This window comes from Zootoca vivipara, chromosome 5 (assembly GCF_963506605.1).
Source record: "Zootoca vivipara chromosome 5, rZooViv1.1, whole genome shotgun sequence".
NCBI lineage: Eukaryota > Metazoa > Chordata > Lepidosauria > Squamata > Lacertidae > Zootoca > Zootoca vivipara.
The window spans coordinates 74,542,950-74,564,436 of record NC_083280.1 but is presented as its reverse complement, the minus strand read 5'-3'; the positions used below and the strand labels follow the sequence as shown (position 1 = coordinate 74,564,436).

The 21,487-nt window shown below is 42.2% G+C and overlaps 1 protein-coding gene across 3 annotated transcripts in view; it reads right to left on the bottom strand.

Moving 5' to 3' along the window:
- Positions 1–21,487, bottom strand: part of RHOBTB1 (Rho related BTB domain containing 1) — a 58,691-nt gene that overhangs the window by 2,737 nt on the left and 34,467 nt on the right. For all 3 annotated transcript variants that reach the window (XM_035138075.2, XM_035138072.2, XM_035138076.2), the window contains 6 exons: positions 16,581–16,766; positions 14,774–15,750; positions 12,869–12,987; positions 3,293–3,443; positions 2,526–2,614; positions 1,379–1,484 (listed from right to left, as the gene is read on the bottom strand). In XM_035138075.2, coding sequence (XP_034993966.1) covers positions 1,379–1,484; positions 2,526–2,614; positions 3,293–3,443; positions 12,869–12,987; positions 14,774–15,750; positions 16,581–16,766 — 1,628 coding nt within the window. The remainder of the gene's footprint in view (positions 1–1,378; positions 1,485–2,525; positions 2,615–3,292; positions 3,444–12,868; positions 12,988–14,773; positions 15,751–16,580; positions 16,767–21,487) is intronic.

The window sequence follows — 21,487 nt, the reverse complement described above, 5'->3', positions numbered from 1 at the left end:
AGGCAGGTTGCCTGATGTTTAAACAGTACTATCAATATTTATAATGCAAAGTATTAATGATCAAATAAAAAAGAGGAAGTTCAAAACAAATGCAATGCATATCAATATATTTCCTCCCTAGCTAATGGAACAAAACCAACTCCTTTCAAATCCATAGGCTAGGTTAAGGAGAAAGCAATATTATTCTCATGTAACTACTACTACATGGGGAGGAGAGCAATGCTATCAATGAAATTAACATGCATCTCAATCTCTAGTACATGGGTAGGCAAACTAAGGCCTGGGGGCCGGATCCAGCCCAATCTCCTTCTAAATCCGGCCCACGGACGGTCTGGGAATCAGTGTGTTTTTACATGAGAAGAATGTGTCCTTTTATTTAAAATGTATCTCTGGTTTATTTGTAGGGCCTGCCTGGTGTTTTTACGTGAGTAGAATGTGTGCTTTTTTTAAAAAAAAATGCATCTCTGGGTTATTTGTGGGGCATAGGAATTCATTCATTCATTCATTCTTCCCAAAATATAGTCCGGCCCCTCACAAGGTCTGAGGGACAGTGGACCAGCCCCCTGCTGAAAAAGTTTGCTGACCTCTGTACAAGAAGGGTTGTCTTTTGAAGCCAAATCAATAATGTCTTTTGTGAAAGCCACAAAGACCATCAAGTAACAAAAGTTTGGGATTTCAGCCCACAGTTCAACTAATTGTAAACACACACACCCCAAATTAATATGTGCTTGTCTGCCCTTTCTTAACCTCTGTTCCATCTCTGACAAACTTCACCTTCGATTCACTTCCTGCCGTCATTCACTTTTTGCAACCTTGAATTCAAACTTTGGTCAATTCAGCCAGGCCTAGATTATATTAAAACCAAAGGATCACACGAGGCCGCAGCATGCCTAATACAGGTAAACAGAACTCTGGGCACGGCTCCTGATGCCAGGAGAGATATGGTAGATGCAGCTCTTCCTACCTGTTGCCTCCTGGCCTTTATGCTTGGTCCCTATCTCACCTAATGTGATGAGAAGGATTTCATGTTAAAGGTGTGGGGGGAGAGGATGGAAATGAATGGGCATGAGATGCGGAGGTTGATCCTGCTGCTTCCCACGGCACTGGAAGATTTCAAGGTGTCCTATGTCTGGATAGTTAGATGGCAACACCATGGAGACTCCCTTCCCTTCCCATTGTTCTCTGCCAACCCAAACCTTGCCAAAAGCTCAGTGAAAACCTGGGTCTTGGGAGCCAAATGAAATAATGCAAAAATGCATGTATGAGCATGTAACTTTACTTGATTTGTAGCCCCCCCCCTCCCAGCTTTAGAATAAAGAGAGGGCAGATGTAAAAAGGTTGGAAGAAAAGGCGGAGAAAGCTTGCTAAACGGCCTTACCAGGAGATTTAGTTTTGATTTCCTTTCGAAATTTGGAACAAACACTGTTGTAGTTGGTGCAGATATAGTGCAAGCACCAAGCTGCCAGCTGGTTAGCGTTATGGAACTGGAAAAGAAGAGAACCGAAATTATATTCTGTAGAGTTAACAGTCAGTATGTGGGGCAATGCTGAAGTTAAAGGCAAGGGAGAACTACTCAAGGATTGAGACATCACAGTGGCACGTGACAAAGCCACAGATACAGTACTGGGATCCAGAGCAGAGCTAACTACTTTGAGTCAGGGTTGCAGATGGATCCACAATCAAAAATTAATTGAAAAAGATGCTGGGGAAGGGCTGAAGCAGAGTGACAGAACATCTGCTTTGCATGCAGAATGCCTCAGGCATCTTCAGGTAAGAGTGGAAGAGACCCTGGTCTGAAATCCTGGTCACTGCCAGTCAGAGTAGGCCTTACTGAGCTAGATGTACCAATGACCCGACTGTAGAATGTAAGGTTCTACACTTAGGTAGGAACAATCAGATGCACAAATATAGAATGTGGGTTGACAGCAGCACCTGTGAAAAGGATTCCTGGGGTCTTAGTTAGACCAAAATCTTAACATGAATAAACAGTGTGATGCAGCACCTTCCAACTCCAAAATTCTATGATTCTATGACTCAGTGTCAGGGCAGATTCTTATGATTCCAGCTTGTCAATGAAAATAAAGTACCGAGACAGCAGACCGCCTGGAACCCCATGTTATTTATTCAGTGTTTGCTGGTCTCCCAAGACCAGAATTAAGACCGACTTTTGGGAGAGGGGGAAATGCATGAGTGTGCATTTGTAGGGGTGAATCAGTGGGCAGGGAAAGAGTTAAGCACCAGTTAAGCAACACTCTCATTCTCTCCTATGGATGCCCCACCCCTGCATTATCTCAGCAAACACAGGTCTGGGAACATGTGTCTGCTAAGATGATGTGCAGTTCTCCACTGAATTTTCTAAAGAAATAGCAGGTTGGTGGAAAGGTATCAATTCTCAGTAACCATGGTTATCATCGCAGAGGCTTTCTAAAAATTGAAACAGCAACCTTCCAAGCATTATACATTCACCATCAGGAAGTCTCTCCACCCCCACCCCCCCGTAACCACAGATAATATATTATACTAACCTGGGCTATTTCCAAATCATACAGCACATCTCCATCTATGCTAACACCACTCACTGATGTTTTGGTAAGCTCCTGCACAGCGTGCTGCTCTGTTGGGGTTGAAGAGAAACACAAACCAGTTTACTGTGCAGAATAAATCTAGCTCCCTCCAGCCCGTTTCAACTGTCTTTCATCCATTGCAAGACTGCCCAAGGAAAAACAACACTACTATTTGGGCTGACATAGATTTCTTTTCTTTTTTTAAGTCATGGAATAATCTTGCTTCCAGCCACATCTCTTTGAAACAATTTGAGGGCAGGGGGGAGAAAATAAGCAGTTATTGGAATTAACTATCATCATATTACTAACAAAATAATTAACCATCAGATTAGAGCAGTAAAAGTAACTTGGACTGCTCTTTTATGCAATACATGCTTGAACTGGATTAATTTAAAATTGCCCAAGCTCCATTATTAGACCCTTAAAACAGGAATTTGCAATGGAAACTTTAGTGTTCATGCTCTTTCAATTAAGAGTAATCAAGTTGCCTAATGGGCATTATGAATTGCAGACACTTATTTGTGTTTTGTCGCTTAAGCATACACAAGAATGCGGGCTAAATTAACTCAGCACAGAAAAAGAGTGTTTTTCTATGCGGTTTGATTTTAGGAAAAAACACTGCATGTCTGTTTTTGCCCAAAGATTGTGGGGGGGGGGGAACAGCTGACAATTTCAACATCATTGGCAGGAAGCTGAAGGCGACACCTGTAAAGAGAGAGAAACCTTACCTGCAAGTGCAACCAAGTGTGGGAGGCAAAATCTGTTTGCCAGTGCAATTAATTCAAGCGTATCCAATTCTTGACTGGATGAAAGCTGCTTGGTGTACAGATAATCCAGAACTGCTTGCATGGAAGTCTTGTTTATATTGGGAAGAACAACCTGAGGGAGGAAGGGGGAAGGTATTTTTAAAACGCTCAGAGCTGGGAGATGATCTACTCAAGGATAAAACACTTGGGCCATTTAGCTGTTGCTATTTCCCCCCAAATGCAACTCTGCAATGCTTTTATAAAACCAGAGAAAGGGGTTGAAAATAAGAACGTCTTGTTGCAGAATAATAATTTTATTATTTATACCCCACTCATCTGACTGGGCTGCCCCAGCCACTCAGGGCAGAGTCCAACATATATAAAAAGATAAAAAACATTAAACATAACAAAATACCTATGCAAGGCTGCCTTCAGATGTCTTCTAGAGGTTGTATAGTTACTTATCTCCTGGGCTCAAGGGGTCACATAACTCCAAACCCTCCAACATTTCTCCAATGAGAATAGGGATGCCCTAAGGAAAAATGTGACTTCCCAGCGTCAAATCAGAAACCAGGATGGCTTCTATATCTGGGACTGACCCTGGAAAATAGGGACACTTGGAGGATCTGTAAGAGGCCCTCATAGTAAAACAAATGAACCCCTTCATAGTAACCAAACTTCCTTCATAATAAGAGCACTGCTCAGCTTCTGTGTTGTTAAACTAAAAAAGAACAGCAGGCATTTTATTTTCAGCAGGTCATCACCATCTGTTTTGCACAGCAATGTATCAAGTGGGAATGTCCTTGCAGATGGGGTAGTTCAAATTAGATACTGAACTATTTGTGCACCACAGATGCACCGGTTTCCATTCCGGAAGGCTGTTTTGTAAAGGACCAAGTTGGCATAGACTGACCCCTTAGGACAGGCATAGGCAACCTTGGCTCTCCAGATGTTTTCAAACTACAACTCCCATGATTCCTGACCACTGGCCCTGTTAGCTAGGGATCATGGGAGTTGTAGTTCCAAAACATCTGGAGAGCCCAGGTTGCCTTATGCCTGCCTTAGGATGAAGGCTCTCCACAGAGAGCTGCAGGTTAAACCATGGACAACAAAATCTTCCCCAATAAAATCAAAGAACATAAAAGTGCTTAACTTCAGCTTGATCATGCACATGTGCTTGCGCATGCACACATGCATGCACAAGCAAGCATGAATGTACATCCATCATAAGCCAAATGTTTGAAGGGGGGGGAACCTACATATATCAGGTGAAGAAAAATAATAGGCACAATATATACAATGTCAAGGGCACGTCACATTGTCATTTTTGGACTTTGCCTCTGCATTAGCTCATTCTTGTTCTTAATATAAACACCGAGCAGCTAAAAATAATTCAGAGACGCTCTTGGGCTGCTGATTAGTTTTCAGCACCTAGCAGTATTACCTTTCCTAGGACAATTGCTTTCAGTAACTCCGTGTTTGCTGCTACAAACACTCCCTTAGCGCTTCCAACAACTTTCTTTCCCAAATAAAAAGTGATTATGGCTATGGGATGAGAGCCCTTTGGCAGTAACGCAGAAAGAGGCCAACCTACTCCCCCAATGGTATAAATATAGCAGTGTTTTCCAAACTTCCGATACTTGAAACACATCAATTTTTCTGAATTAAACTTGGAGACACACTTCGCTCCAGGTCTGGAAGAAAGAATGCCCAGAACACCAGCTGTGCATAAATGCATCTGGAGATCTCTTTTAAAAAGCAGACTGTTCTAATGCCCCTCTGCACCAGGACAAACTGAGTCACCCTACTTTGGCACAACATTGAAGCACACTGGAATTACCTGCCCCTACAGAAAGAAAGGAGGCCTCATAGCACTCTCTAATTCATTCATTAAATTCCTCACAGAACTCCAACAGGTCTCATTAAATTACCAAAAGGTGGTGCAACATATGCTCTGAAATATATGTTTGGGGCTTTAAAAGGGTGTTTTGTTGTTGTTGTTTAAAGATATGTGGGTCTGTCCCAACTGATCGCGCCTACCCGGCTGCTCCTCGTGGCTGAATTTGACAAATAGGCAACATGGTACCCCTGATTATCTGTCATCCTCCTTGACCACCCAAAGGCTCCTTTCACAAGATACCTGGGTATCCCTTACACCTCACAGGGACCTCCTACTCACTAATGATAAGTGCTTGCATTGGTTAATCAGCATTGTTGTTGTTTTATTTGACATACCTTCCCATTCTTCCTTTCTCCCTTATATCCTGCCATTATTGATTTTTTGAAAATGTTTGTTCTATTTGGAATTGTACTTTGGAATGACTTAGTGGCATTCTTAAGGGACTGTTGCCCCATCTCCTACCCCTTCCTGCCAACTAAGCCACTTGCCCTTGCCCACGGTGATGGGAAAGCTTTCCCAGCTGGATAATTGGCTTGGCACTCTCTAGCCAGAATTAAAAGGAGACGTGGTGGCACAAATATACCAGAAAGATGGACTCCTGTACAACTGGCTTATCTCATAAGGCAGGTGCAAGCATAGCTTCTCTACAATTATTATTATTTAAATGTGGCCCATCAGGGAAGATGTAGGTAGGGGTTTAAAAACATCAGAGAGAGGTCAGGCCTACATGTGAGTGTCTGCTACAAACTTTGGATGGAAGCTCTAAGTCTACACCTTCATTTGAAGGGGGTTCACATTGTTGACTGGTGAGGGGAAGTCATAGAATCATAGAACTGTAGAGCTGGAAGGGACCTTGGGGGTCATCTAATCCAACCCCCTGCAATGCAGGAATCTCAACTAGATAATGCATGACAGATGGCCATCCAACCTCTGCTTATAAAAACATCCAAGGAAGAAGAGTCCATCACCTTATGAGGGACTGCGTTCCACTGTTGAACAGCTCTGACCATTAGGAAGTTCTTCCTGATGTCAAAATCTCCTTCCTTGTAACCTGAACCCTTTGGTTTAGATAAGGCATCCCCAAACTTCGGCCCTCCAGATGTTTTGGCCTACAACTCCCATCTTCCCTAGGACCAGTGGTCCGGGAAGATGGGAATTGTAGTCCAAAATATCTGGAGGGCCAAAGTTTGGGGATACCTATCTAGATATTTGAAGGTGGCTATACTATCTCCTCTCAGTCTCTTCTTTACCAGCTAAACCTACCCCATTCCCTCAACCATTTCTCATAGTGGACAGAAGTACTTTCTTTATTACCATTTTCCTCAAAGAAAGGGCATGATCAAATGTGTGAGACAGTGGTCTTACTGATGTGTGGTTAAAGGACTTTGCTACATAGACTAGTCCAAGACCAACAGCTTCCTTAAAAATATTTTGCACTGCTGAGGGACATTTACTTTGTACTTTCTGCCAGGAAAATAAGCTTTAAACATCATCATCAAGGCGTGGTTAATCCCGGCCTCCACCTTTTCTATAACATGTTAAATGGCCCGGAAAGTCAAGGAGCACAATTTTCTGAAGAATCAGAATAAACCCTATGTTCGTCACAGGGTTAATTTCAAATTGTATCCTCAGGAAGTAGATAAAATTTTCATTGCAACCCAAAAGGCCTAGCAAAACCTGATTAACTCCGGTTATTTTGTCTTACCTTCACAGCTAAATGTAATTAAAAATGTAATTCCTAAGGCCATATTTTTTAAAAAATCTTCAAATACTTTCCCTGTACTTCAGCCTTTTTTTGTCCATGCAAATAGTTTTCAGGGAAGAGTCATCCCGTCTCTTCCCCACCCTCCTGCAAACTCTGTGAGACTCAGAAAGAAACAGTGAGGAATAGGAAGCAACCTTGTTCAAATTTCAGTGTGAAAGTTGTGTCTACTACTTCTCATTAGCGCCCTCCCATTTCATCAGTATGTATTGCTGCTCTCTATTCCAGTCTTGTAGAAGAAGAGGGGCATCTCCAGAATTACATAGCCAAAACAAATACAGTTATACCTTGGTTTAAGTACGCTTCGGTTTGAGTACTTTCAGTTTAAGTACTCCGTGGACCCGTCTGGAACGGATTAATCTACTTTCCATTACTTTCAATGGGAAAGTTTACTTCAGGTTAACTACGGACTTCCAGAACCAATTACAGTCATACCTCGGGTTAAGTATGCTTCAGATTGAGTATGTCGCGGACCCGTCTGGAACGGATTAATCCACTTCCATTACTTTCAATGGGAAAGTTCGCTTCAGGTTAAGTACGCTTCAGGTTAAGTACAGACTTCCGGAACCAATTGTGTACTTAAACCGAGGTACCACTGTACTGCCAAAGAAGGAAGTCTTGACTTGCAAGTAGGGAATTTGTAAGTTTCTGTTTCTTTCAGTTTCCAAACTTAAGTTCAGTTCTTCACATCAAATTGCATTTAAAAAAAAAAACCAACAACTCCGCCCGATAATTCTTCAGCATTTTAGTGCAAATCTCTCCTGAATTTTTTATATCTAATTTTGTACAATGTATTGGAAGGCAATACTGCTTAATATAATGCATTTTTGTATGTTATTTTTTCATAAATGTATGCATTTTTACGCACACTTTACCCCAGTAAGTGCATTTTTTGTAAACATTAGTTGGCTGCACAACTGCGCTGTAACATTCAGAGAAGTGCAAATTTCAAAAGATAGCTGTTTCCTGGTTTGTGTATTGTTTCCAAAAGTGTGAATTTGGTATATTTGCCTTTAAAAGCGGTGGCATCAAGATGGCGACGTGAACGGTAGCCTTGTTTTATGCTCGGTAAAGCTTTTGTTTTTATTTTCTGTTTTGAAGGGTTTTAAGGGCTCTAAGATGCCTTAGGGCGTTTATTTTAGAAGTTTTATGGTTTTATGGTTCAGATTATTTCTACTTCTCCCATAAATCTGCAAGATAACGCTGTAGATAAAGACTGTTAAAGGGAGCGGGGCTCATTAACAGCACAACCTGCCCTGACCCTGCAGTTTCGAGAAATTTTCTCCTTATCTTCTTGCCGGTATGAGAGGGAAGAAAGAAGAAACGTTGCAGGCAGCATTCCAATGAAGCAACGAGCACTGCCAAAAAACAGACAAATATCAGGGATTTCCTGCCTGACAATGACCTAAATGAGATCTGTAGAAACTTCCCTACCGCAAACAGTTACGAGGTCCTTGCTCCCAGTACAGCTCATGAGGAGCCTACCGGCATTGTGGATGGTCCACAACTAGCCTCGAGCCTGTGTAGGAAGGAACAGAAGGAACAGACTCTCGAGTCCCTGCCTTTAAATGTGAACTTGGTTCAATATCTTCCACATCTATACTTGCAAGCTTTGACTGGTTTTTTTTTTCAACTGAAAAGAAAAGGGAGGAGTTGAGTACATGCATGCACACAGCTTCCTTTATAGGTGAGTGGCTATAAAGAAGCAACAGCCCTCCCAAGAAATAATATAATACAGCTCCACTGTCAAATAAACAAGGTATAAGCTACAGAGTCTTTAGCATTATTCTGATTGCAAGGGGGTGGGTTGCCATTTTGCCTCACGTCCTTGACAGGCACATGCAGATCTAGTGTTAGCAAGCAGCAACCTTGGGTTCCTGTCATGGCACCAACAGGGTACACCTCACGGAAACTTGACTCTTCAAAGCTATCACCCTGGAAGATTTCGCTTTAGTGGCCACCATTGTGTTTTCCACACAGTGCACTGACACTGCATCAAAGTGGGGGTTGCGGGGGTGAGGGGATGATGGGTGACCGGGGGGGGGGGACATGGCTCTCGGAAGCTTTGCCATCTCCTACAACGAAAAACGAAACAAAAATCAGGGCAAGAAAAGCCCACAACTGTGCCACAGTATGAAATAAGTTCTCCATGAATCTCAAACGGGCCAATCCACATGGATGGAAGGAGGTCCAAATAAGGTACTTTGCCAAGAGCACCCTCAAACCTGGGTAAAATCTACACACATAGAAAAACCGTCCAGAAAATTCCTTTTTAAAGTTTTTTTTTAAAAAAAGGCATTGAATTTTCCATAAGGCTCACCATCGCCATCTAGTGTCACATTGTATATTGCACTTAAACACAGTTAAACGTTTTATTTGACGCTGTATAACCGAGTCCCCAGAGCCAGCTCTAGGAACATTAAAAGTTAGGGTGGAGCTCACCTTCCCGCTTTGGACACCCTCAGTTAAGTGCAACTATATTCAGTGCGCCTCAGGGAAACTCACCTTAAAGTAAACGCTGGAGGCATTGCTGCCAAATGGAAGCCCATGGATTTCTTGACAGGGAGTGGAGCTAACAGGTAGGCACTGAACAGGAGGCAAACTAATACTAGCAAATCTCGAAAGTCACACAAAATACCTATGAAAGCAACCCACAGGTGTTCCAGAGGCATTTTGAGCAGGAGCTGTTCTTGGGGGTTGGCTAGCGAAAACAACTGTTGCAAAAAGTGCAACAACCATCACCTTGTTTTCCTCCAGGGAAATTTAGCTAATATGATGTTAAATAAATGCAGAATCCATTCAAGCTCAGTTGCAAAAAAATAATAATGTTTGGAATCCACTGTTCTAAAAAGACAAGCGTAGTTTCTAGCTGCCACTAGGGGAGGGCAAAGACCCACCATCTCTCACAGTAGCTTAGATTTAGGTGGATTAAATTTGAAAACTGGAGATATTTTCGTCGGTGTCTGTTGCAAGGACTAAGTGTGAATGCATGAGTTATTGCTGCAAATAACCTGTTCTCCCTGCAGAATTTCAAAACAATAAATAAATTAGAAGTAGCTCATTATATTTATGTCAAATTGCCTCAGTATCTACGTGCAATACACATCTTGGAACCAACTACTTCCCCGTACATTTCCATGGCTGCGTTTGTACTTTTGAACTTAAAGATCTCAGTTGCGGTGCTTTATGTGCTTCAGAAATCCAAGTCTTTGCAATTAATATTTTAAGGTTACCAAGAAGAACACGAGCTATTAGGGTTTATAATTAGGAAGCAGATTGTAGAAAATGAATATATGTTCTTGTTGCAGGAGAGCTGCTTACTAAAAAATCAAGGTATGTATTTTTAATGAGCCACCTGCTGAGAGTGCCTCTGGGGAGGGAATTATGCTTACTGCTGTTTTAAGAGTAATGAGAAAAAATTTAAAGTAGAACACAGACTTCCAGAATATTAAATACAAAAAAGAAAAAAGAAGAGAAAGAGAAATAAAGCTAAGCCACAGCAATGCTAAGGGATATTATTTTCCCTTGATGTGGATGCCTCCCTCAATATTCAAGCAGAAAGCAAAGCTGGTATAGTTAAAATGTGGTAAATAATTAGGAAGCTGTCCCAAGCATGAGACAAAAACTAATCAGACTGGGATGAGCTGAGCTGCCCTTCTTATTTAAAAGCATAAATATGACACAAAACCGATAGTCTCTTTCCATATTGCCACTAGCACTTTAGCATTTCAGCTGATACTTCATAGCAATGTAGATAATGAGTATTCTTCGCTTTAAGAATGGAGGTGTCTCGAGCATCTTCTTAAAAAAAAAAAATCATTTAAGACTGTGTTAGGTTTTTATTTAGAATTCTGGTTAAGGTCTGGCCAGCGCCATACCGAAGGCAATTTTAACATAAAATTGCTTTGCGGCATTTGCTCTGTAGCACAGAATCATAGAATCTGTAGAGCTGGAAGGGACCACAAGAGTCATCTAGTCCAACCAACTGCAATGAAGGATTTTATTTTTTTGCCAAGGGTGGGTCTTGAACCTATGACCCTGAGAATTAAGAGTCTGTTGCTCTACTGATCGAGTTATCCCAGCTTGCAGTTGCAGTGGCCGTTTATGCCCAAGCTATGGAGCAGGCACCCCCAAACTGAGGACATCCAGATGTTTTGGCCTACAACTCCCATGATCCCTAGCTAACAGGACCAGTGGTCAGGGAAGATGGGAATTGTAGTCCAAAACATCTGGAGGGCCGAAGTTTGGGGATGCCTGCTATAGAGGGAAGCAAGGGGCAGATGGGGCTTGCCACTCTGGGAAGGCAGCCCATCTAGGAGAAGGAAAACTGACCCTAAACCTCTGCTGCCTTGTGGGATATCTTTGGGAGAAGAAAGGGTATCATGTGGGCAGCCCAGAACCTGCCCTTGAGGAGGTCACTTCAATGCTGCTAAAGCAGTTGTTTGACTTCACCTCCGGAGGCGCACTCCATTGTCTCTTGAGACAGACATATGCCAACAACACTGGTTATCAGTGCTCCTTTGAGCACAGTTTCAAGTTTTGTTTCAAGCCCTAAATAGCTTGCAGCTAGGTTATTTGAAGGACCATCTGCACTCATCTGAGCCAGCCTGATTCTTAAGATAGGCCTGCTTGCCAGCCTGCCAGCAAGGTCCGCTAGGTTGCTGGATGTAAGGCTTCTCAGTGGTGGCCCCATCATTACGGAGCTTCCTCTCACAGGAAGTAAACTTGGCTCTTTCATTGATTGTTTTTTTTAATGGCCTCTGGGCATCTGGTTGTTTACATCTACTTTTAAGTACCGTATTTTTCCATGTATAACACACACACCCGTGTATAAGACACCCCCTATTTTGGGAACTCAAAATTAAGAAAATGGGGGGATATTGCCCCCTTTTTAACATTATTTTTTAGTAAAAAAAAACAAAACCCTAGTCTTATACACGGAAAAGTAAATTAATTTGAGACTGCGCTGGGCTTTATAGTATAATTCTATTACTGCTTTTTTTAAAAAAAAAATCACTGCTGGTTTTTTGACAATTGTTACTTACCTACACTGTTGAATTTATATATTATTATTTTAATTTGTTTTATGATGCGAACGACATTGAAAGGTGATATACAAATACCTAAATAACCCAGAAGGGATGGGATTAACATATGGATGGAAAGAGACCCTCCTCTCAAATGAAGCAGTTTGCTTGATATTTAATTATGTTTCCAATAAGATCAGGCCCTCGCGGGTGTGTACTTGGCAGAGAAAAAGCTGTCATTTAGGTGTGATTTTCATGAATGATACAACGTGCATTTATTTTGTAGCCTAGATTTAGAACCCGTCCAAGATGTCACAATGATTCCATTTGAAGATATAATGCACTGCCTAGCAATTGAGACTTTCAGAATGTCTGCTTTGATAACAGAGTCAGGGAAGGAGAGGCAAGACTCCTATTCTCCAGAGAAGGCCTGCTGGAAAATCCTATTGCCACAAAAGGGTTAAAAATCAGGAAGCTCAGGAGGCCAAATTTCATCCAGGGCACTTCTACCTGCGACCCCCAGAAAAGTGGCTTGAAGAGTTTCCCTGTTCTTCTGGTTCTTGTGGCCGAAGTTCATCTAAAGTGATCCTCTTATACACAACAACAGTACAGGGACACCAACATTTAATTTACTTTAAAATTCAAATTTAGGAAACGAGAGAGAGAGAAATTTCTGTAACAACTGATTCAGGTGAAATTGCTTGAGAAAGGAGTCACTTAGAACCTAAAACATTTTGAAAATGCTCCCTGGGCTAGTGATGACAAACGCCAGCAAAATGTCCCCTTAGTTTAAACCACCACAATTTATCAACCCAAAGGGTAAAGCTTATGGCACATTATTGAGGTTACACACCAAAGAGAACAAGTACCTCAGTGTTCGAGCTTTCAATGAACGATCCTCCAAACATTGCAGACATCCATTCACAGCTACAGATCAGAAGTGGCTTGTGAGCATTAATGTTTCCATCTTCCAGCTTAAATGTCACATCTGCCAATGGGATCAGAGAAACAGAACCATAACCTATGGTGGGAAGTGCTTGGAGCCAAATACAACAACTGGAGGAGGGCGTTACAGAAACTGGAGGAGGGTGTTACACAGCTCACGGATATTACTGCAAATGCATCCAAAAGGGCACACTTATTTCTAAGTGAGACACAGATGACCATTACAACCTGGGCCTGCAGGGGAGGAACAGCTTTGCACCCTTCACTTTTTGGAAGTCTGGCCACTGAAGGCTTCATATACACAAATGGAAGCCGTTTAAACTCGTCCACTCGGACACAATTCGTTTGCTTGTGTGAATACAGGCAGCACTCAGCACCTGACAATTCTCCATTGTACACTTCATGCAATTCACCCAAGAGGATGCATGTCTCAGAATTAAGGAGCATAGCTCAGTGGTTGGTGGCACACATTCTTTCCAAGATCCCGAACATTCCCACTTAGGGCTGACCAAAGATCCCTCTCTGAAACACTGGAGAGCTCCTGCCAGTCAGTGCACACAGTTTCTGATATAAATAGAGTAATGCTTTGACTCAGTGTAAGGCGGCTTCTTAGGTTCTTGATTACTGGTTATGTTAGTTCTTAGGAATCGGCTATAGAGAAAAATATTAATAAATCAGTCTGCCTGCATAAGGATGAAACAGGATGTACATATGCAACTTTAATTCCTAGACACAGGTTCATATTGATTTGAACTAGCCAGCCAAATCTTTGCTGTGGACCTCTAATTATTTATAATTTTTCTTGTGCAGACTAATGGTTTTGTCTACATTAAATTAAACTGGTTTAAGAACCACACCTTGAGATTGGGAGGGGGGAGCCCTGTTGCACTAGTGGCAGGCATAGACAAACTCAGCCCTCCAGATGTTTGGGTCTACAACTCCCATCATCCCTGACCACTGGTCCTGTTAGCTAGGGATGGTGGGAGTTGTAGTCCCAAAACATCTGGAGGGCAGAGTTTGCCTATGCCTGCACTAGTGGGAGTCCTTGCACTGCCTTCTTTTAGTGGAATGGGCTAGCTGAATCTGGCGCCTACAACCGTTATTTCACTCCATCTCAGGGGTCATTAATATTATCATTTAACAGGCACAGAACTGCAGCTGACAGACACTTGCACAAGGCCATCTATCATGTGTATGGACTTCCAAGATTCACTTCTAATTACTTCCTGTTGTACCATAATGGCCTCTGGTTCAGACACTCTGTAATCCTCCACATAGCATGGACCTGTAGCCCCAACCACATGGAGGAAGTTAACATATCAGCCAGTATACTTCCTGGCAATGATTTACATCAATGCAGTGGAAGCATTTTTTTTAAGCTGACATGCTCACACAAATACCTACCAGGAAACAGCTCATATGTTGCATGCTACATGGGCCTGTACCACAGAGCTAGGGGTGAAAATTCACCAGCATTTTACCACAAATCCCACAAATAACATAATTCTATATGCAGTTATGACCAATGTGCATTTTTTTTGCATGCAATTATCCCCAATATAATGCATTTTTGCACCTTAGTTTCACTAATATCTGGAGAAGTTTGAATTTTGAAGGACAGCTTTGTTTTAGTTTGCATATTGTTTCAGAAAGTGCAGATTTGATAGATTTGGCTTTAACTGCTGTCCCTGGTAGGCTTTATGATGTTGGAACTGGACCAATGACTCCCACTTGAGTGTTATATATTGCTTTATATATGGAACTATTGATTGAATGACTTTTGTGGATTAATTCAAAGGGATAATGAGGATGTATTCATGTATTCTCACCAGAAAATGTTTCTTTAGAGAGGCATTCTTTTATCCTGTTAGCTTTTCTGACATGGAAAGCCTTTGTAATTTCCTGGTTCATGAAGGCTTCCTTATTCGTAATGTTTTCCACCATCATCCGCAGGTCAAACACTTCCAATATCTCAGCAATCTGAGCTACCCTGGTGAGATCCTTCTCGTTTTCATCCAGCTGCCCTGTGTACAAAAACTGCAGAACAGTTTTAAAAGGCCCAGGCTGAATCGAAGCATCTATCTTGACCACTGTTACAGCACAAGTCCTCTTTGAAACAGGGTTGACTTGCATTTCTCTATGCATGCTAGCGAAGCCTTTGCCCAAAAATGTTGGTGCTTGCTTCAGGCAACTGGCTTCCCCTGCTTCAAGCTCTAACCTTGTTAAAGGGTTACTACCATCTGCTAATGACGTGAGTTTGGCATTGGAAGATTTTAAGGTTGCCATCTCACTACTATCATCTGTTTCAAAGCTGCATTTTCTGGCCATAAAGCTTCTACTGGCCCTTTCTTTATTGCAAGGAGTTTCAGGTAAGTCTGGGGTTTCTTCACATTCCATTAAAAAAAGGTCATAAAACTTTGAAGAGGAGGTAGCTAGGTAGATCTTGTGAGCAAAAATGTGAGTATCTTCCTGGAGGATAAACATGACATCTGCACACAATGGATTGTCCAATAAGTTTCCGGCTTCATTGATACTGGTAATGGGACACTCTGGGATTTTGATAACCGGAGGAGGTGCCTTTGGAGGTAGAAATGGAGCTTGAAGCAAAGGCTTCTGAACTTTCTTCAAATGCGATTTCCAGAACTGTAGATGTCTCCTGGAGATCAGGGCAGCTCTAATGGCATTATCAAACACATCCTTGATGCCAAACTGGTCAAATACACTGGTTTCATAATATGGTATCCCAAGCTCCTTGGCAACCTCTCTGCCTCTTTCTGGTGGCAAGATGTCTCCCCTTTTGATAGGCCTGTGAAGTAAACAAACAAACAAACAAACAAAAAGTAGCACATGAGAGCTGGATATGACTTCCATATCTCGTTGAAATATACCTAGGCATGGGTAGTAGTAGCACAACAACATATATCACTTAATTCCCTGATAGTTTTAAAGCACTTTATGAAACATAAAAACCAATTGCACAACACTGCTAAAAGTACATAATTAAAAATAATAATAAAACAATCCCATAGCAAATAAAAGAGGAGACTTTGGTCAATGGAATAGTTGGTGGAATTCCAGTACAGATTTCTATTTCAGCAGGAAGTGCATTCCACAACACTGCTCCTACAAGTGGAAAAGACTATCTTCATGTCACCATAAGCCAGTGATGGCCAAACCTGGCCCTCCAGCTGTTTTTGGACTACAACACCCATCATCCCTAGCAAACAGGACCAGTGGTCAGGGATGACGGAATTGTAGTCCCAAAACAGCTGGAGGGCCAAGTTTGGCCATCACTGCCATAAGCTGATAATCACCAGGCTGTGTGGTAAAGACTATCCACTTGGTGATATTAATGCCCTTACTGGGCAATGAAGGGGAATTCGGCCTTTCAGGTGATCTGGTCCAGAGTTATGCAATCCTGCAAGCACTGCCCCCTTTTGATGATGGCTCCACCCACCACTTACTCTGGTTCTTGACTGGCTCTAGCCATTAGCCAATGGGCCTTTATAATAAAAAGGTGAGCCACTCCTGATTTGGGATGTAGAAGACTACATACTCCCCAGAAGCTGAGATGCATACAAATATTGTCAATTGGGAACATGGATTTCTCCTACTGAATATTGAAGCCAACTTTACCTTGCTAATGGCCTTCTGGCTCGGTTTACAGCTTCCAGATCAGCATATCGAAGATCCAGTTGGCAACCAACCAGAATAACAGGTGTGCGAGGACAGAAATGCTTGATTTCTTGATACCACATGGTTTTCACATGATTCAGGGAGTTAGGGTTAGCAATGGAAAAACACAGGACAACAACATCCGACCTGGAATAAACATTCATTGTCTTAAATGAAAATTAAATCTCATCCTCTGTGTATAAAAAGTAAAAGTAAAACAAAAAACCACCCCATATTCAATGCACAGCATTTCCTTTACAGTAGGTGTCTCAAAACCAGTTTCCTAGTACACTCCATACTCATGCAAATTATTTGTTAAAATCCTACTTTCTTCCACAACCCCCAAGACACCAGAGAACCCTCCTTAATCCCTGACAGGTGTCATCTTCAGTGAATAAGAGAGCCATAGCAAAATTCTACAACAGCAACTACAGATGGAAATGGGCTGCCATTTTGCTTCCATCACAACATGACAAACTCTAATTTGTAGAGAAAAGTTAGGTGGCTGTCTAGCCATCTCTCAATAGGAACATGTAAGGTAACATGACACAGAGATTAGTCAAGAGTGCCTCTCAGATTGGACCATTTTACACAGAATATAGTAAAAATACCAAGTTTGCCACCAAGTGTAAATGCAACAGGGAAGTATCTGGCTCTCTATTGAGGATACCTGTATGATGCCTGCATTTCCAACATTTTTTGTCTCATTCATACATATTTAGGTTTGCACTTTAAAAACAACAACACTTGCATATGTGCATATTTACAAGATGTGCCCTTAGCTTCCTCAAGCTGGGAAAAAAAATGAAGTTTCTTTAAGCTGGCAACAGTCAGCCCCAGTGCACTGAATGCCAGGCACCCCCAAACTCGGCCCTCCAGATGTTTTGGGACTACAACTCCCATCATCCCTAGCTAACAGGACCAGTGGTCAGGGATGATGGGAATTGTAGTTCCAAAACATCTGGAGGGCCGAGTTTGGGGGTGCCTGTTATAGACTATGATTTTATTTTATTTTTGAGATTTATTGATTTTTAATTTTGTTTTTACCCAGTGCTAAGTTCACCAAGGCCAATCACTTCTTCAATGTGTAGAAATAAACACTGACAAAAAGGTGGAATTATGCAGATGCGCTGTTAACATTTTTGCACACTGAAGCTTTTAAATAAAAATAGCTATTGCAAAAAAGAACTGTGCTACATAAGACAGAGAAGGATGAGATCTTTAGAGGCAAGTGATATGGTAATTATAGTGTGTGTGTGTGTAGGTATGTAATAATTAGGGTTGTGTTCCAGGCAATATAAGCATGCACACACACACACACACACACACCAACCACAAAACATAAGATTGAACACTTTTTCTGAAACAGGGACCAAAATAATTAAGGAAATTAAGGGATCAGTTCATAATTCTCAGTCATGGATAGAAAGTGCAAAAACTTAATAGGTAAAGCATCAAGTACAACAGTGCTAGAAAGGGGAAATGCTCTTACAAGATTCCTGCAAACGCAAGTAACAGCAACAATGGTGAGCCAATAAAAAACTAAAAAATGCAAACCATTCAATTCCAATTAATTTCTATTAAACTTTAATTTAGCACCAATTTGTTGTGCCTCCACATTTGGGCAATTAACAGAGTGAGACCTGTATGAATATCAACATTTGCCTTCTAAATCATTAATGATCTACCTGTTTCATACTGCTGCTCTCCTCATTTCACAGAGGACTCAGCAGCTCTATCTATTCTAGCACTTCTTAGCAATACCTAAAAATAATCTGCATTAGAATGCAATGCAGATAGTGCTGTACATCTATGTTTAATAGTAGACAGGTGCATGTGTGTGTTATATAAAGGACTGCAAACCCATAGAGCAGAGGGCTTTAATGTAAGAGTTTGTTGCAAACACATTCATTTCCCTTATGCTTTTGGGAGGCTACTTCAGAGTCAGATCTTCTCTGGGCACCTCACTAAAACTATCCCAAAGTTTGTAGAAACACAGTTGGAAGCAGGTGCGTAGCAAGGGCGGGGCGGGTCGGGGCGGGGGGGGGCGGGTCGCCCCTGGCTCCAGTCTGGTGGGGGCAGTGCGTGGGGCAGCACCGCCTGCCCCTCACCTCCTCCAGCCGCCACCACGGACGGACTGCACATGTGTGGACATGCACAGTCTGTTCTGGCGTGTGCATCATGACATCACGAGACATGCGTCAGGCCGTGACGTCACGACGCACGCACCAGGGCGGACTGTGTATGTACCGCCCTGGGCAGCCAAGCAGCACCGTTCGCCACTGGTTGGAAGAAACTGCAACACTTACTTGGAGCTTAACCTATGCTAACATTTGCCATCAGTTGCTTGCATTTCAAGCATTTTATATTTGCCATGAGTATATGACAGCTTAATTCATATGAGTGTAACTCAAACCTTTTAAGTTTCAAGTTCTCACCTGCTTGGTGTCTCCTCCCCACGCCTGACCATTAGGTCCAGTCGTGGATGACTCTGGGGTTGCGGTGCTCATCTCGCTTTATTGGCCGAGGGAGCCGGCATACAGCTTCCGGGTCATGTGGCCAGCATGACTAAGCCACTTCTGGCGAACCAGAGCAGCGCATGGAAACGCTGTTTACCTTCCCGCCAGAGCACTTTGACATGCTTTCGAACTGCTAGGGACTGAGCAACGGGAGTTCACCCCGTCGCGGGGATTCGAACCGCCGACCTTCTGATCAGCAAGCCCTAGGCTCTGTGTTTTAACCCACAGCGCCACCCACGTGAAATTCACCAGACATTTGTAATGTGCTGCCTACTTAGGCCTGAAATCTTAAAATAAAAAAATTCCTTCAGTAGCACCTTAAAGACCAACTAAGTTTTTATTTTGGTATGAGCTTTCGTGTGCATGCACACTTCTTCAGACTGTATCTGAAGAAGTGTGCATGCACACGAAAGCTCATACCAAAATAAAAACTTAGTTGGTCTTTAAGGTGCTACTGAAGGAACTTTTTTATTTTACTTCGACCCAGACCAACACGGCTACCTACCTGTAACCTGAAATCTTAAGTTATCCCTGCAGTACAGAGATGTTTCCATCCTCATAATTATAAATAAATTCGTGCTGCTGTAGAAGGGTCAAGGAGACACAAGTCACATCCACAAATTATATTTAAAACACATTGTTAAGGGTGCTGGGAATTGTAGTTCTTTGAGTGGTCAACTACAGTCCCCATAATTATAATTCTTTGAGGGAAGCTATATGACTGTTAAAGTGGTATAAATGTCATTTAAATGGTGTTGGTATCAGCTAACTTCTCATTCCCCCCACCCCACATGAACCACTCTCCTCAAGGGGCCAAGCATTTCAGTTGAGGAAATCTGGACTATAAATTTATCAGGTCAAAACAGCACAAGACTGAAATATCGGAAGTTGTTTTGTGCTGTCAATGGTACTAAAGCCCCAGTCCTTTTGCACATTCACTTGAAGTCTCATAGAACTCAATGGCATTTTCAGTAAACACACATAGAATCAGGCTGCACAATAGTTTGACACAGAAAACTATTCCATACATAACCTTAAGATTGCAGGGACACTTGACTCAGCTGACTCCAGCACTCTAATGTTATTTTATGCTGTGTACAGTATCACCTGACCTTCAGTATTTGTATTTCTAGTAAGGCAAGGTACACTGCGCTTTCAGTACTGATGGAGATTAATTATTGCCAACCCCAACGGATTTCAAATCCAAATTTTGCAACAAGGACAACCAAATCCGTAACCAGAAGCCTCAATGATGCAACCAGGTTGTACTGTGCAATGGTGCATCAGACTGCTTGCTTTTAAACAACTTGTCTTGTTACATCATGGAATGCAATTCTTCCTTTGGTAGGAATGAGAGTTCTATAGAAAGAAAGGGAGGGGTCATGGGGGCTGTATCGCCTACTCTGGAACCAGCCCTATTACCTATTCTGGAGCAAACACCCTCTTCACTGTTAATATTTATCTCATTGTGCAACTGCTAAAGAGAAAGGCTTAGTGCAACTCTGCACATTTCCTCCTTTTTCCACGTATGGCCTATTATTATGGCCAAATACTTGGGGTGAGGAGGTGGAAATCCCACCTGCAGCTTCTCTGACTCAGAGGCACAAAGAACAACACAGGGGGTGCAGCAGCTTCTGGTTGGTGTTTGCTGCAGTAAAACATGCAACCCCTAAAAACTTGCAATCAGATTAGCTGCAGTCCCCTACATTTCTGGACATGCACATCTCCTCCTCACAGTTTGGCTGCCTGCTGCAGTAAACATGTAAATTTCTCAGTGGCCCAGGGATAAAATTAACGTTGGTCAGTCATGTCCCAGTGCTGCCTGCTCTACCTTACAAAAGTAAGGATTTGTCCCAGGGAACATCCATAGGTCAGTAGCAGAGCACATGCTTCATATTCAAAAGGTCCCCGGATAATCCCTGGTGTCACCAGGTAGGGCTGGAAAAGACTCCTACCTGAAACTCTGGTAAGCTGCAAACAGCCAGTGATGATAGCACAGAGCTACATCAACAAATGACCTGGCCTGGTATGTGGCAGCTTCCTATGTTTCTATATTCATAAAAGTATTTATATACTGCAATATGTTGGGGTGGTAGACAGCAATGTATGTATACAGAATAAAGCATATAACACCGTTGCCTGGGTTCCCTTTAGTGGGAATGCCAGGGCTTGACTTTCGACATGCAAATGATGTTTTACACCACTGATCTATGGCCGCTCTCCTACATAATTTAGCCTAAGCCAAAACCACCATTACAATATCTATCCCCTATTATTTAACAGTTGTTCCCTCTTACCAGGGAAATATAGTTCTTTGGGGCAAGGAAATGACTAAGGATCTCCAGCAGA